Below are 17,140 nucleotides of genomic sequence, written 5' to 3' on the forward strand. Positions count from 1 at the left end.
GATATCTGTGTGTGTGTGTGTGTGTGTGTGTGTGTGTGTGTGTATAGTCTAAACTAATAATAGTTTAGTTTATTAGTTAAACTAATAAACTTTAATAATATTTAAAGTTATTTACTTTTCAGTGCCCAAACCTGTCTCTACCTTTCCAGGTATAGAATACATTGTTAATCTCATTGGACAATTATATTTCAAAACAATTTCTCCTTTTAATCCAGGACACATTGGCATTCCAAAGGTTAAAACTACCTCATATCTCCAATAATCTGGATTCCCAATAATCTAGATTAAAGTTTGAGGTATATCAAATCATTAGGTCATTTTTGTTTTCTCACTTCTGTTTTGGTAGGATAGGAAGGAATGTTCGAATATGGGGAAGGCCTCTGACAATATGAACAATCTCAGAGTTTTAGATTAGCATCTATGAACATGATTCACCAGAACTTTTCAATCGAAACAAAGTCAATCTTCTCAGTAATAGAATAACACCACCTAGTTTTTCTGGGCTGAAAATCATTGTGCAACCAAGTTGATTGATCTGCCTAGTAAAATAAAAATATTTGGAACTATCCTAGCAACTTTCTACTTCTGTTGGAACTAGACCCTTGACTGTAGAAAGATAGCAAGATTTCTTGCTGTGCAAACACATTTCCTAGATTATCCACAAGGTGTCCATGACAGAAGTAATAATGCTGAATGAGAAATTCTAAGAAACGTTATTTACTTTAAACTTTAAACCTAGATAAGCTCTAGATACCTAGAAGTAACAAAAAGAAATGAGAGGAAAAGTTATGCCATTAGAGGGCACTTTTGTAATCTTAGAAGAAAAGTCTGTTCTTACAGACTGGATTACCCAAGGCTTATTCTTAAGCAGAATGTATTTTCAGTTGTTTATTTAAAAGTGACTAATTCTTAAGCTGAATGTCTAAGAGAGAACATTTTTTTTGGTAGGGAAAAAAATCTGTAAAATTCCATCCTTTAAACAATACTTACATAAAGCTTTAAATTTGAATAAGTGAATATAAATTGTGAAAACATGCACAATATGTCTGCATAATCGTTTTTTGATTAGCTATATTCAATGCTTCTTTTAAGTACATCTTGTTAAAAAAATGCTGCCTGTAACCTGATCAAATTGAACAAATTATTAGGCTTCCCTAAAAACGGAGTATGTTTTTCCCCAGCAATACATGGATGTTATTAGATAACATTTTGAAAACAATAATCCTACAGAATATAAAGTCCTGTGTTTGGGGAATCATACTAATTTTTTCCAGTTTTATTGAAAAATAACTGACATACATCACTGTATAAGTTTAAGGCATACATCCTGGTGGTTTGATTTACATACATTGTGAGATGGTTATCACAATAAGTTCAGTTAACACCCATCTTCTCCTGTAGATACAATAAAAAGAAAAGGGATCATACTCATTTTAAACACTTTTCTGAAAAGTATCTGTTTTGCCCATAGTTGATGTGGCAATTTAAATAGCTAAAATTGTTTCAGAAACGGAAAGTGTGACCTGATAGAACTTTAGTTGAGGATATACGATTTTTTTTTTTTTTAAAGAAAGCAAAAGATAGTTTAGTCTATTCCCTATTGGTGATTATCTAAATAAAAATGTCTACCTGAGCCAGTGTGAAGTCAATAAACCAGTAAAATAATTTAACAAGTAAAATCTTAGTGTCAATAACTGTGAAGAGTATGAAATTTTACCCTCCTTGCAAGCTAACAAGTTAGCCTGCCGTAGTTTCATGGATGCTAGATGGCATGAGACTCCTGGGTCGGCGACAAAGGACTTTATTATGCAACAATAGCAGAAGCCACAGATCCACAGCAGCAGCATTTTCTCCCACTGCCTGACCCCCCAATTCTCGTGGGATGATTGAAAGAGGGCCTGATGGCATCAGCCCATATAGTGGGGCTTATTATAAGAGAGCAGCCCTGAGCTTAGGGAACCCAGATTTTTATAATGGGTAACAATCACGCCTGCTCTTTGCTCCAGAAGCTTTATCTTCCAAGGCTGTTTACTATACAAACATCCTTGAAAAGATAATCTGGAACAAAGGCAGTCAGTTCTTCTGCTCCCCACATATACACAACCAAGCACAGAAACCCATGGAGTATTGTCTTTTGAACACTTACTCTGCATAATCCTATCATCTGAAGTTGTTCACTTTACTGAATATTACATGGCTAAGTAGCTGACGTGGGGGAATATATAATAATCATATTTACCACACTCCTGATAGTTTATATTTCTCATATCATATTGTATTCACTATGTGTTCTTATGTGTCCAAGCCTCAGTTTGATCATTTTTGAGACGAGATGAGATAAATAATAGGGCCTACATCATAGGCTTGTTGCTGGCATTCATGAGATAATAGACATGAAGCACTTAGAAGAGTGCCTGGCATGCAGCACATACACAACAAATTTATTAATATTGTTATTAACTCAAAATTCATCTCTGCTTATTAGCTGATTTAATAAAGAGAAAGTTCCTCCCACAGGCAGCTGAGGATGCTGGGAAAATTCCCACCAGTCATAACATGCTAGCTGTCTAACTCTGGGGCTGACCTAAATATCCCAAATACCCGGGGCATTGGGCAGCTTGTCCTGTTCAGCTGTGCAGTGGTACTGTGCAATTGACAGCTTTGCGGGCAAATATGGGGCTCGTGGGAGAAGGCTGCCCTTGAGTGGTTCTAGGGCAAATACGCCCAAGTGTCTCACACTCAAGTGCTGCCATGGCATGTTTGCTCTAAGTTCCTAATAAGTATGGAAAGCCAAATTCTAACCCTTTCTAAAGAGACATATTTTATTATCTGGCCCCTTCTGCTCTCAGGAGGCAAACTTTCAGAGATGCTACTACAAAGTAAACTGAATGTGTTTTATTATGCTGAAATAATAAGTATTTCTTTATAGGGGCGGCATATCAAATTCTATTCAGATTTTCCGTTTCTGTTGGCTGCAGGATGAAGGGCATCAGAGGAGAGGGACTGAGGGTCGTGAGTGGTGGTCCCATTCAGTCTACTCCACCATGTCCCTATTTGTTTTGAATAGGTTCACTGAGCTTTGATTTTTGATCCCCCCCAGCCATCTTTTGTAGATATAACCTTTGTTTGCTTTTAGTAACTCCCATGACCTCTCGTTTACATCCCCGGCTTTCCTTGGGTTCCACCTTGACAATCACCTGGATATCTGAGGGACAGTTTATTTAATGAAACTCAAGGAGGCCTGTTCTCATTCCTAAACTGCTAGCTATTTGGGAAGAGGATTTCAGTGTTCAGTCTCAGAATCATCATTTGTTTTCAGAGTTTAGAGATCATCCATCCAAACCCTTCATAAAATTGAGGTCCAGAATTTTAAGTGAATTGCCTAAGATTACACTTCTAGTTAGCAGCTGAAACTAAAAAGTCAAGTTTCTTAGCTCTCAGTCAAACTCTCATTCAATGGCAATACAATTGAGAAATAGGATGGGAAATAAATGTTTGGGCTCTGCAGTCAGATTCACTTGGGTTTATATCCTTTCGCTGCTTATGTTAAAGGAGGTTTATACTTATATAAGAATAGCACCTACTTCACAAGGTTACTGTGAATATAAATGCAACTTCGCACCGTGTTTTGCACATAGTAACTCCTAATTACTGCGGATATTTATATGGAAGATTGCAGAGCACATGGCAGAAAGCAAATTTTGAAAAAGTAAGTTAAAGGAACTTTCTGAGCAAGCTCACTGGGAAAAATTACTTCTCAAACTCTCATAGAAGAAAGAAAAGCTTATTCCCTTCAAAAAACTATTTTCAGTTGTATGAATCTATTTTTGGTAGCACTCAAAGAAAACTTAAAGTCAAGTGATGGTTTAAGTAGAGGTGACCGCATAGCTATAGCAATGACTATTTAGAAATAAAACTGGCATTCTCTTCATTTCAAATTATTGCAAATATTTGCATTTGACTTTCTCACTATTTAAAGTACTTCAATGTAAAAACACTGTATTTCCCTAATGCTTGAATTCCTTGATGTATATTGTCAAAGAGATAAGGGAAAACAACTCCTTACCTAGTTTCTTCTGTGAGGAAAACAGGCACCAAATCCTCAAAGGAAGCAAAGCCTTTCATTAGCACTTGAGGTGAAAAGAACTCACCTACCTGCTTCTTCCTGTTGGGAAAGGGAGACATGTAGAAGATGGTGTCCTTGAAACAATCCCTAAAGCAAGGTGCCCTAGAGAATGATCCATGATTGCTTATAGGATTTTTAATTTTATTTTTATTTTTTTGCGGTACGCGGGCCTCTCACTGTTGTGGCCTCTCCCGTTGCGGAGCACAGGCTCCGGACGCACAGGCTCAGAGGCCATGGCTCACGGGCCCAGCCGCTGCGCGACGTGTGGGATCCTCCCGGACCGGGGTACGAACCCGTGTCCCCTGCATCGGCAGGCGGACTCTCAACCACTGCGCCACCAGGGAAGCCCTGCTTATAGGATTTTTTATGAAAGTCAGTGATAAATGCCAAAGTGTAACTCAATGAAAACTGGAGCAGCAAATATATAACTCTGCTGGAGGTTAAGACAAATGACCTAAGTATAGAACTTTCCAATGGTCTTTTTTTTTTTTTTTTTTTTTGGCTGCGCCACAGGGCATGTGGGATTTTAGCTCCCCGACCAGGGATGGAACCCTCTCCCCCTGCATTGGAAGCGTGGAGTCTTAACCACCGGACCACCAGGGAAGTCCCCAGTGGTCTTTCTTGATTTGAAGTGGGAATCCAAGCCCACTTTTTAATATGGTAAAAGTTTATATATAAGTGTTGTGTTGAAGAGTCTGGTAAATCTGTAATATTAGACACTGGCAAATAACTCACCTTGGGATTTTAGACAAATTGCTTATCCTATAAGAAAGTTAAACTTTATAATCTCTTAAAATCTCTGATTTATGAAAATCTGATTTGCAGAATAATTCTATATATGATCCTTAATCAAATTTTAAGGACAAAGAAAAGTAACTGTGTAGTGGTAATTTTCAGGCTCTCAGTGGGTCTCTGAGACTTATGTTATGGTTTAAGCTTTGAGACATTTGTATGGAGATGTCTACAATGACCATATTGGCTTCTGCCATAATGAAGGGGGAACTTTTCTCCCTGAATACCCAAGGAAGTCAATGCACCAAGAGTCCTTTTGTTTCAAAATCTTTTTAATATCTGAAATTCTGGTGAATTCATTGTCAACTTGTTGAAATACTTTGAAAAAAAAGAACTGGAAAGTCGCCTTAAAGCTCATGTGCATGTATCCAAAATACATAATACGGCTCTTTCTGTCAAAACCAAATAGTGTGAACCCTTCAGAAAGTTCGCAACTTGCCCAAGTGTTTTGCCTGTAAAATTAATGTAAGCAATTCTTTTTTGTTGCCCCAGGATGGTGCCTCTCCACTGGTGTATGCTGTGGCTGCTGTTACCACTCAGCTCCAGGACCCAGAAGTTACCCACTCGAGATGAGGAACTCTTTCAGATGCAAATTCGGGACAAGGCATTTTTTCATGATTCGTCAGTAATTCCAGATGGAGCTGAAATTAGCAGTTATCTCTTTAGAGACACACCTAAAAGGTATTCTCCCTGCAGGACTTCCTTTATCAATAAGCTCAGAACGGGTGTCTCTGAAAAAGAAAGTGACCTTTTAGACTTAGTTAGGTAATTTGCAGTCAACCTCTGGATAGCATTGCCTATTTTTCTCTAAGTAAGAAAATAAAACGGCAGTGCAACGTCTAGCCATTAGACGTCTCTTTGATTCTCGCTGATTGTGATCTTTTGGGTGGAGAGAGAAGTCCTTGCGTGTCTAACGTTTTGGAATGGTCATTTTCTTTTCTTCAGGATGGTAGGAAATTTCTAAGAATGACTCTACAGGATGAATGCAATTAATTGAACACATATGATTCTTCAAGGGTTTGCATTGGCTTGTAAGGATAGTATTTCTTTGATCAATATGATTGGTTCTGAAAGCATCAAACCAAACAGAGATAAAAACTGGCCCCTCGGGCTTCCCTGGTGGCGCAGTGGTTGAGAGTCCGCCTGCCGATGCAGGGGACATGGGTTCGTGCCCCGGTCCGGGGAAGATCCCACATGCCGTGGAGCGGCTGGGCCCATGAGCCATGGCCGCTGAGCCTGTGCTCCGCAACGGGAGAGGCCACAACAGTGAGAGGCCCGTGTACCGCAAAAAAAAAAAAAAAAAAAAAACTGGCCCCTCACTTATCTTCACTCCAACATCAACATATTGAACTCACATAATGCTTCTAAGTATTTTGACCTTTAAAACTTACATATATCAACATATATCAATCAATCAATCATATAAACTAATTATATTTAAAGTTACTTACTTTGCAGTACCCAAACTCCTCTTTATCATATTTCAAAAACAGTTTCTCCTTTTAACCTAGGGCACCTTGGCATTCCAAAGGATAAAACTATGTCATGTCATCAATAATCCATTTTCCAAAGATTGAGGTGTATCAAATTATTGTCGTCTTTCTCTTGTCACTTCAGTTTTTTTTTTTTTTTTTTTCTTGGTACGCGGGCCTCACTGTTGTGGCCTCTCCCGTTGTGGAGCACAGGCTCCGGACGCGCAGGCTCAGCGGCCATGGCTCACGGGCCTAGCCGCTCCGCGGCATGTGGGATCTTCCAGGACCGGGGCACAGAACCCGTGTCCCCTGCATCGGCAGGTGGACTCTCAACCACAGCGCCACCAGGGAAGCCCCGTCACTTCAGTTTTAATTGACAATAAGAATGGAACGTGGTGCTCCTCTTCCACTGAATGGCACAGACATGTTACCATCCGGTCAGTCTGTGTGAGAGTAGATAATCAGTTTTCATATTTTGATTGGTGTGACCTATTGTTTGGGTATCATTTCAGCACCATCTGAATGAAATTATTTGTTTGAATGGAAGTAATAGATTAGGAACTGATTTGTCAGTAATATATAAAATAATTATGACTCTTTCAATGACATTCCTAAGACTGAAGGCACAAAATGCAAGGATGATTACACTAAAGGAACTTGATGTCTTAGTATTTACAGAGACTTAGTCTGTGAAAAGAAGGAAGGGTAGAGGAGGCAGTTTTAATGATTCAAATTAGTCTTAAATATCAGCTGAATTCATGCCGAACCATTTTGCTTGTCATATTCTTTTGTCTCTTGAAACTTTTGAGTGAATCCAAATTTTTCTTTAAAAAATTACTTTGATTTCCCAAATGTACTTGTGCACTGCTTTGCAGTGTTCTTTAAAGCACAGCATTCCTCATTATGTAATCATTTCACTTAATCAAATAAATGGTTTATCTTTGATCTTCCAGTCTCTTAAAAACTAAATAAGTTTTGGTTCTAAGCGCTGTCTTAAAATTACATTTTTTTTTCTTTGAAGCAACATGTTTTTATTATAAGACATTTCAAAACAACACATGCTCCTTTCCTCCTTCTGTTTTTATTTCTTTCATTTGTTCATTCTTTTGGGTTTTTTTCCCCCCCCCACAAATCATGACTGGAGACTTTGATATCTACATTTGGATGCAATGTTAACAATAGTTAAATAAAGAGTTGTGGCCACAGTCATTTCTAGGGGTAAAATATGTGATGGGAGAACCCACATAGACATTGTTGATATTACAACTAAAGATGAAATTCCAGATAAAGTTTGGAAGCAGAGAATAGCAAAAGAAAACAAATTCATTAATTATGCTTATGTTTATACATAGATTCCAAAGTCTAAATGGTTCACGGAGTGTTTATCCCTCAACTCTGGCCTTATAATTTGGAGCATATTTGTCACATTTCTGTCTCCCTCACTAGCCAGTAAATACCTGTTGCTCATAGATCGTGCCCTATCATCTCTGATTGCAGCTCCCTTCCATGAGTGCACTGTGCATGCTAGGCAATAAATGTTTGTCAAATTGTTAAAGTTTATTCAGATGGTCTTTTATCCCTAATCATAAGTGCTTCCATATGAAAATGTTGACTTAGAGGGACTCTCTGATGTTTCATATGTAAAATGATTACCCTGTGGAATGCAAGCATTGTTTTCTCTGTTATTGGTTGCTTATGGCCTGTATTAAAGTTACTAAGACACAGTTGCATACTTTTGGAAATAAACTACTTTCTTGATTGAAATGAGAACAGAAGATAATAGGTGAACGTGCACATTGATTTCAGCACTGGTTAGCTCGGCTACCCACATAAAAACCAAAAACAAACAAAACTAAAAAGTTTTGAATACTTTTAAAATTACACGATGCTAAATAAATTATTTTGTCTTACCTAATTCTTTGTAATGTTCATAGGTTCAGTCATGTTTATGTGGTTAATATCACCTATGCAACCTGGCCAAAGGAACAAAATTCTACTCTCCAAAAGTTGACTGAATTTGAAAATTAAACCATCTGACACCTCTCTTTAGGGATGCTTAAGTCCATAAAATTTCCATATAGTAAAGAGTGCAATCATCTAGTTATTTTGTTTGGATGATTGCCTAAGTTTACTATATTCCGAACAAGCTTTTTTTGCTTTTATAGGGTCTTCACTTTATTTGTCCTTCCACAGCCCTATTTCCACCCTCCAGCTCCTAATTCATCTTGGAATAATGAAGGGGGGAAAGCACATATATTTCCATTCAGATTCAGTATCTTCAGGTAGAAACAGACTAAGTGTAGGTATCCTAAGGCTAGAATAAGGTAGGTGTTATGATTCTTGGGTTCTGTTTATTCATTTAGTAATGCATTCATTAAGAAGAGTTTATCAAGTACCTTCTACCTACAGAAATCTGTGCTAAATGCTGAGAATAAAATGACATGGAAAATGAACCCTAAGTGGGCCTTTGTTGGGAAAATGACATTAATCGAATAATAATATAAATATATAGTAACAAATTGCAATAGGTGCCCAAAGTGAAAAGTATAGGACACTCGGAGTATGTGAGAGCACCTGAGCCAGAACAGTTAGAGAAGGCATCCCTGAAGAAGTGACATTTAAATATTAGTAAGGGCCTGTACATCAACTATATTTCAATTAAAAAATTATTTATTTACAAATATTAATAAGGACTAAAGGGTGTATTTCAGGCAGAGCAAACAACATCCCAATGGCTCAAAGAAGCCCTACGTGGTTCGAGCACAGAAAGCAAAAGGGATGATGACATGACAGTGAGGTAGGCAGAGGCCCCACTGCTGGGGAAGTTGTAGACTCTCTGAACAATTAAGGACTTTTTTCCCCAAAAGTGAAAAGCTAAACTTATTCATGAATCCAACAAATATTTATTAATAATTATTTTAGTCTCTAAGTCTTCATCAATGAGCTAAATGTCCTGCCCTCTTGTAGCTTTCATTCTAGTTGGGGGAGGTGGGAAAATAAAAAAACAAACAAAGGTATATCTAATACATCAGGTAGTGATAAGTGCTTTGAAGAAAAATGAAGAGGAGTAGAACAGCTTCACGGGTAGGAAGGTGATGTCTTACATAAGGGGTCAGAGTCGGTCTATGGCGAGATGGTGACCGACTCTAGAGAAGAGAGTTGATGCAGTGACTGAGCACGTAAGGTCAACAGCTGGAGGATGAGCATCTCAGATGGAGAAACAGCAAGTTCAGAGGCCCTGAGGCAAGAGTGTGCCGTAGTCATTCCACAGAGAGCAAGGAGCTGAGTAAAGAAGGGAGAGAATAGAGGAAACGAGTTTAGAGATTTGGTTGGGGACGCAAATCATTGCAAGTTCTGAATGAGACAAGAAGCTCCTGGAGGGTTTGCAGCGAGTGTGTTCAGACCTAGGTGTACATGGATATCTCCTCCTGGAAGGAGGTAAATAAACCAAGGGGGTCAAAGTGGAAACAAGGCCAGTCAGAAGGCTATTGCAATGCTCAGACAAGAAAAAATGGTGGCTTGATCTGGTGGTAACAGGGTAAGTGGAACAAAGGGATGGACTCTGGGTATATTTTAAAGATGAAGCCAAAAAAAAAAAAAAAATGACTGCTGATTCAGTGTATGTGGAGTGGAAGAGTAAGAAAAAGTCAAGAATGCCTCTAAAACGTTTGTCCTGAGCAACTGGAAGGTTAGGGCTGTCATTTACTGAGTAGAGACAGACTGCAGAAGTTGGTTTGGTGAGAGAATGAGAAGTTTGGATTAGACATCTTAACTTTGAAACTTTCAGTAATCTCTAAAGGAAGATGGTGAGAAGATAGTTGTCTCTAAAATTTAGCTAAGAGTTCAGGCTGACAATTTACATTTGAGAATCATTAAAATAGAAGAGCTTAAAGCTGTGAGCCTGGGTGAGATCACACAGGGAATGAGCACGGGTAGAAAAGAGTGTCCTAGCACAGGCCCTTGGTTCACCCCATGGGTTAGAGGTCGGGGAGGTGAGAAGAACTGCAGAGGAGGCTGATGGAGCAGCTGGCCACGGTGGTCAGTTTGGAGAGGGTGTTGGGGTAGATATAGAGAGAATCGAGAGGCAAAGAGGTACCCAGGAGGTGCAATCTCTAGGAGGTGAAACTTGCTTATTTTTTGCCGTGAAACCAGTGAGGAAACCACTGTTTCCTCCCTTGCAAGATTATGGGCTTTGAAAGATAAATGGAATCATCTAAATTATTCAGAGTAAGAATATATAGCATTGTTATATATAGGCAATATTTTTATTCTACTTAAAAGTTCTTTTGAGACATCATTTAAAAAATCTAAGGGGAAAGCATAGAGGAGAATGTTTTGTTCTTTTAAAATGTTTTCAAATCACTAGGTTATTAATTCAACAGAAAATCTTAGTGACAGAGAAATGTGCCTTTCCACTGACTGACACAGTTATCTTTACCTTTTAAAAATATTTCTCAAATGGTCATTAGATACCTCTCTCCAAAAGGATATGGAATAGTAAAACTGTGAACAAAAGTCAAGATTGTGAAAGCCTGAATACAGTGTTATTTTGCCAGAGACCAACATGCATTTTAGAAGGACACTGCTGTGAAAATGATCTCTTGGAATGGTTGGCGCTTTAGAGTGCCCTTGGGGTAACTTATAAATTTATCGCCAAATTTATGGAAAATGCAGTACCTGTAGGGCAACGTACATGGAACTTCCTCTTGGTTGTGACTTACTTTGCACTGGTGTTAAATAACACCCCCAAACTGGTAAGTTTTGATTCCTAACTCGAGTAACACCCAAACTCCACATTTTGGTTCAATGTCTTTCAGTTATTTCAGACTGTGTCGATGGTAAATCTGGTCGCAGAACCTTGGGCTATTGGACTTCCACGGTTACTGCTGAAAATATCATGATTTATGTCAGATAGCCAGTTTGATTTTCTGTTAAGTGAATACAAATTAAACCAAGCGATTTTTCCCACTAATCTTGGTTGTAAGTGTTAGGATGAATTACCTCGGTCTGAAGTGGTCCACTTTCACCCAGGTATTTCTTTGTGGTTGAAGAAGACAACACGCCATTGTCAGTCACAGTGACTCCCTGCGATGCGCCCTTAGCGTGGACGCTGAGCCTCCAGGAGCTGCCAGAGGAGGCGAGCGGGGAAGGCTCAGGTAAGCGGCGCGGCAGACCTGACCCCGGACCTCTGGATGGATAGCTGAAAGGCTTATGAGACAGACAGCCTTCTCTTAGTAAGAAAAACCAGCACGGATGCATGGGGGAAGCTGGAGATTTGGGGCTGGAGATGAGGGAAACGGAGGATGACATCAGATGGCGGTGATTTGGTGAAATAAAAGGTTGAGAGAGACAGGTGTGTGGGCTGAAGGAGTGAGGAAAGGCAAGGGGTGAGCATCGGCTTCCCTGGCTGTGGTTTGCAGTCTTGCCTAACCACTGGACTCACCACTGGGGGCTGTATATGCTACTGACGCCTGCCTCCTACCTCCGAGGTTGTGATTTAATTGCCCTGGGGTGGGGTCTGGACATTGGGATGGTACAAGTTCCCCTCCAGGTGAATCTAATATGCACCCAAGGATAAGAGCCTCCGATCTCTGGGGAGTAAAGGGTCGCCACAAAGAGAGAACAAAAGGCCATCGAGCACCACGGAAAGTCCAGGATGAGAAGAAAGTCAGGAGGAATAGGTCAGGCATTTGAAGAAGATGAAGATGGTGGAAAGCAAATGACAGATACAAAGAAATGAGTAGAGTCTGTATGAGGCCCTGGGTTGACGCTGCTTCCCTTTAAGGGGCAAAGGCATCCTAGCTTGAAGTGAAGGCTTGAGACTGGTGCCATGACAGGATGGTAGCCAGCTAGATACGTACAGTGATGCGGGAACACTGTAATTAGGAAAATATTGAAAGGGCATATGGGGAGTGGTGAGATTGCGATAGAATGAGTAGTCACATGATGATTGTGTTAATTGCGTGGTTTAGGAATATGAAGTTCTACAAACCTCACTCTCAACCTGCAGTGATCGGCTGGAAAAGATCCATTCCCACTCTGGCTACACAGTCCTTCTCTGGGTCTTCTTAACACCGATATCTGTGTGACATCTGATATTAATAAGAACAAAAAATGGAAAACGTTATTTTAGTTTCAGTACTTTCCCTGTATTCCTCCTGAGCGCGTGTTCTACACGTTGAAAATTAGGTCCTCTTACTGGTGCTTTATAGTCTATATTTTAATGAGGTTGTCCAGTCCTACTAACAAAAGTGAAATTAGTGAAATGGCTAGCCATCCAAGTGCAAACTGACAGAACCCTTCTGGTCAAAGCAGATTGACAGTAGGGATTAGTCTCTAAGAGGTTTGCAGTCTTTGACCTAAAAATTCTACCAGCTGGAATCTATCCTGAAGAAATAATGTAAAATCAGAAAAGCCTTACATATATAACAGCATTATTATAATGGTCAAAAATTAACCAACAGTTTCATTTTTATGATATAATATTAAGTGAGAAAAATGGAGGTTTCTCTAGGTACATATATGCATGATCATAAATGTTATAAAGTTGCAGAGAAAAATAAGAGAAAATAGTAACAACTGCATAAACATGTGTAGAAGGAAGACTGATAGAAATAGACCAAACTGTTAATAAAGGACTATATGGATTTGTATTAATGGATGATTTTTTTTTATCTTGTTCTCTATCTCCCAGTTTTCTACTGGGAACATGTATTCTTTTTATAATGGAGAAAAACTAAATTAAATTGTCTTAAGAACACAATTTAAGGTTGGCAAGCCACAGCACATGCCCTGACGTGTAGGCTGTGCTTCTCTTGTGTCTTTTAGGTGATCCAGAGCCTCTGGCTCAGCAGAAGCAGCAGATCATTAATGAGGAAGGCGCAGAGTTATTCTCCTACAAAGGCAACGACGTGGAATATTTCATATCTTCTAGTTCTCCATCTGGTTTATATCAGTTGGAGCTTCTTTCAACAGAGAAAGACACACATTTCAAAGTATATGCCACCACAACTCCAGAGTCTGACCAGCCCTACCCTGAATTACCTTATGACCCAAGAGTCGACGTTACCTCCCTGGGATGCACCACGGTCACTTTGGCTTGGAAACCGAGCCCCACGGCCTCTTTGCTGAAACAACCCATTCAGTACTGTGTGGTCATCAACAAAGAGCACAATTTCAAAAGTCTCTGCGCAGTGGAAGCGAAGTTGAGTGCAGACGACGCTTTCATGATGGCACCAAAGCCCGGTCTGGACTTCAGCCCTTTTGACTTTGCCCACTTCGGATTTGCTTCGGATAATTCAGGTAAAGAGCACAGCTTCCTGACAAAGCCGTCTCCAAAACTGGGGAGGCACGCCTACTCGAGGCCCAAGGTTGACATTCAGAAAATCTGCATAGGAAACAAGAACATCTTCACCGTCTCGGATCTGAAACCCGATACGCAGTACTACTTTGACGTCTTCGTGGCCAACAGCAACAGCAATATGAGCACTGCTTACGTGGGCACCTTTGCCAGGACCAAGGAAGAAGCGAAACAGAAGACAGTTGAGCTGAAAGATGGGAAAGTTACGGATGTGTTTGTTAAAAGGAAGGGGGCAAAGTTTCTACGGTTTGCTCCAGTCTCGTCTCACCAAAAAGTCACCTTATTTATTCACTCTTGTCTGGACGCTGTCCAAATCCAAGTGAGAAGAGATGGGAAACTTCTTCTGTCTCAGAACGTGGAAGGCATTCGACAGTTTCAGCTGAGAGGAAAACCTAAAGCCAAATATCTCATTCGACTGAAAGGAAACAAGAAGGGAGCATCTATGTTGAAAATACTAGCTACCACCAGGCCCAGTAAGCAGTCATTTCCCTCTCTTCCTGAAGACACGCGCATCAAAGCCTTCGACAAGCTGCGCACCTGTTCTTCAGCCACCGTGGCTTGGCTAGGCACCCAGGAAAGGAACAAGTTTTGCATCTACAAAAAGGAAGTGGATGATAATTACAGTGAAGACCAGAAGAAAAGAGAGCAAAACCAATGCCTTGGACCAGATACAAGGAAGAAATCAGAGAAGGTCCTCTGTAAATATTTCCACAGTCAAAACCTGCACAAAGCAGTGACCACAGAAACAATCAAAGGTCTTCAGCCTGGAAAATCTTACCTGCTGGATGTTTATGTCACAGGACACGGGGGGCACTCTGTGAAGTATCAGAGTAAAGTTGTAAAAACCAGGAAGTTCTGTTAGTTACCTTGTATAGAGATATATCACTTAGAACTCCAGGAGAGACATTAAATCACTTTAAGTATAAACTGACTACTCCCACAGCTGAAAGAAGTTGTGACCTGTACTTGTACTATGGAAGAAGGGATATCAGCTGGTGTATATTGATGTTTATATAAGTAATTGTTGGAGGAGACTTGGTCTAGTGTGCCCCAATGGTACCTAGTGTGTATCTGATATCCACTGATGTCAAAGAGAAAGGACATCTTGAAGGAACTGCCATCCCTTGCTTTGACCACTGCATGAACTGCTTCTAAATTATTTTATCACCTAAAAATTTTGAATATGCCATTCATTGCACACATCCACAAATGCAAATTATTCCTCTCAATAGATGCTAGAATATATATAAATTATTTTATAAAGTCTTGTTTTAAATGTCAGTGTTTCTATGATTGTAAACTATTAAATTCTTTTCCTGTTAAAGTACGGATCTAATCTAAGTATATTAAGTGGACAGCCCTTTAGTCAGTTCTATTGCTATTGTAAATTCTTTTTTTTTTTTTTTTTTGCGGTACGCGGGCCTCTCACTGCTGTGGCCTCTCCCGTTGCGGAGCACAGGTTCCAGACGCGCAGGCTCAGCGACCATGGCTCATGGGCCTAGCCGCTCCACAGCATGTGGGATCTTCCCGGACCGGGGCACGAACCCATGTCCCCTGCATTGGCAGGCGGACTCTCAACCACTGCGCCACTAGGGAAGCCCTATTGTAAATTCTTATCTGTTGAGTAAAATGTTTAAATACTGTATGTATCTCATGTACAAAGTTGACATACATTATATTCATGTATATAAAATTAAAGATATTAGATTATATACTGTTCATTTTCCCAAGCAGCTACCTTGGTGTATTCAATTTCTATTCTGTCCCCCAAACTGCGCCTTTATGTAATTTTGCACCAGGTTTGACCCTTTTTTAATAGTTAAAAGGCATGCTGCATCTCTCTAAAGTTACTGTGGCATTAGAGACAGTTATTGAAATTTGTATTTTGACATTGAATAGGAGCTAGCTGTTGTGAGAATTGAGAGCGCACCAATGGACTTGGAATAAGGCAAGCCTCAAAATACTGTAGCTCGATAAGTATTCAACAAATCGTCCTTAACAACCTAAAATATATTACCTCTCTTTTAAAAATAACCATCTATTTTAAGTACAAAATTGGGGTATGCCAAATATTTTCCAGCTGCTTGAATATTAGCAAAATAATTGTTTTGATTTCTAGTGGGAACAACTAAGCAACCACCAATTAGGACTTTAATTAGTCATGAGAAAAATATGGAAGCTGCTGGTTTGTAACATTAACAGTCTGTTACTTTTAGCTTTGATTTTTCATGAATCTTCAAAAAGTAATTTAGGTGTAAGATAAAATTTAGGCAAATAATAATAGGAACCTTCATTTATCAAAAACTCTTTACAGAGGGCAGTTTTAGATAGTTTCATTCTCCACAGGTTCTATACATGATGTGTCATGAAAACACTGGAGGATTTAGAAGAGTCTGGGATTTCCAGTCAACTAGGCTATGCGGGTTTAGGAAAATCTGCTACGTCCCCTTGTTCCTCTTTCCCAGTTATAAAATTAAGTGGTGATAGATGTGGATAAGATGATATCATAGGATACCTTCTATCATGACACATTGTCTTTTGTAGAATTCTATGATTCTAAATGAGAAAGTGTCTCTGTAACTACAAGTGGGGCAGGTGTAATTCCTTAACCACTGCATTTCCCCTATGTGCTGGCACCGCCTTTCATGTGGTGGGCCTCTCACTGCTGCGGCCTCTCCCGCCGCGGAGCACAGGCTCCGGACGCGCAGGCCTGGCGGCCATGGCTCACGGGCCCGGCCGCTCCGCGGTATGTGGGATCTTCCCGGACCGGGGCACGAACCCGTGTTCCCTGCATCGGCAGGCGGACTCTCAACCACTGCGCCACCAGGGAAGCCCGAGTAGCATTCTTATGGAGTATAAAGTCACTATGGCTTGGAGAGTATAAGTGGTGGTCCTTAGGAGAAAATATCCCCTCTAAAAATGTGTCATCCAATTCATCAGTGTTAAGATATCAAAACAAAATTTATCATATCTGTATGAAGCATTGTGACACCTGAAATAATTTTTTAAAAGGAAGAAAGAGCATGTCCCCAGTGGCCACATAACCATCCAACTTGGAAGGAGAACTTTAAAATTGACAATATCCCAGAGACCTTCTTATCCTAAGTTATAAATACGGTGCCTTTGGAAGGAGAATCTACTTTCTCATATTATTCACAAATATATTATTACAGAGCAATGTGCTAAATGGGACTACAGTGAATCAAAGAGTTATTGCAGCTTCTGAAGGTGACGGACTTAACTCCCAGATATTGCTAAATGCCTGGGAAACGCTGGGAGCCAGGCCAAATCAATTTAACCAAGCTTTTATTTTTTAGCCAACTGGGATGGCGATTTCTATGTACTCTGGATATACCAGAGAATTCTTTCATGGCCCCAGTGAAATTTGCC

General features: G+C 39.9%; 1 protein-coding gene across 1 annotated transcript in view; it reads left to right on the plus strand.

The window, feature by feature from the left end:
* Window positions 1-15,600, plus strand: part of NDNF (neuron derived neurotrophic factor) — a 38,565-nt gene extending 22,965 nt beyond the window's left edge. Inside the window, exons 2-4 of the mRNA XM_030863956.3 lie at window positions 5,411-5,599; window positions 11,422-11,546; window positions 13,219-15,600. Coding sequence (XP_030719816.1) covers window positions 5,412-5,599; window positions 11,422-11,546; window positions 13,219-14,612 — 1,707 coding nt within the window. The 5' untranslated portion in view covers window position 5,411 and the 3' untranslated portion in view covers window positions 14,613-15,600. The remainder of the gene's footprint in view (window positions 1-5,410; window positions 5,600-11,421; window positions 11,547-13,218) is intronic.
* Window positions 15,601-17,140: the final 1,540 nt, after the last annotated feature.

The sequence above is a fragment of the Globicephala melas genome, chromosome 5, assembly GCF_963455315.2.
Source record: "Globicephala melas chromosome 5, mGloMel1.2, whole genome shotgun sequence".
NCBI classification, from domain to species: domain Eukaryota; kingdom Metazoa; phylum Chordata; class Mammalia; order Artiodactyla; family Delphinidae; genus Globicephala; species Globicephala melas.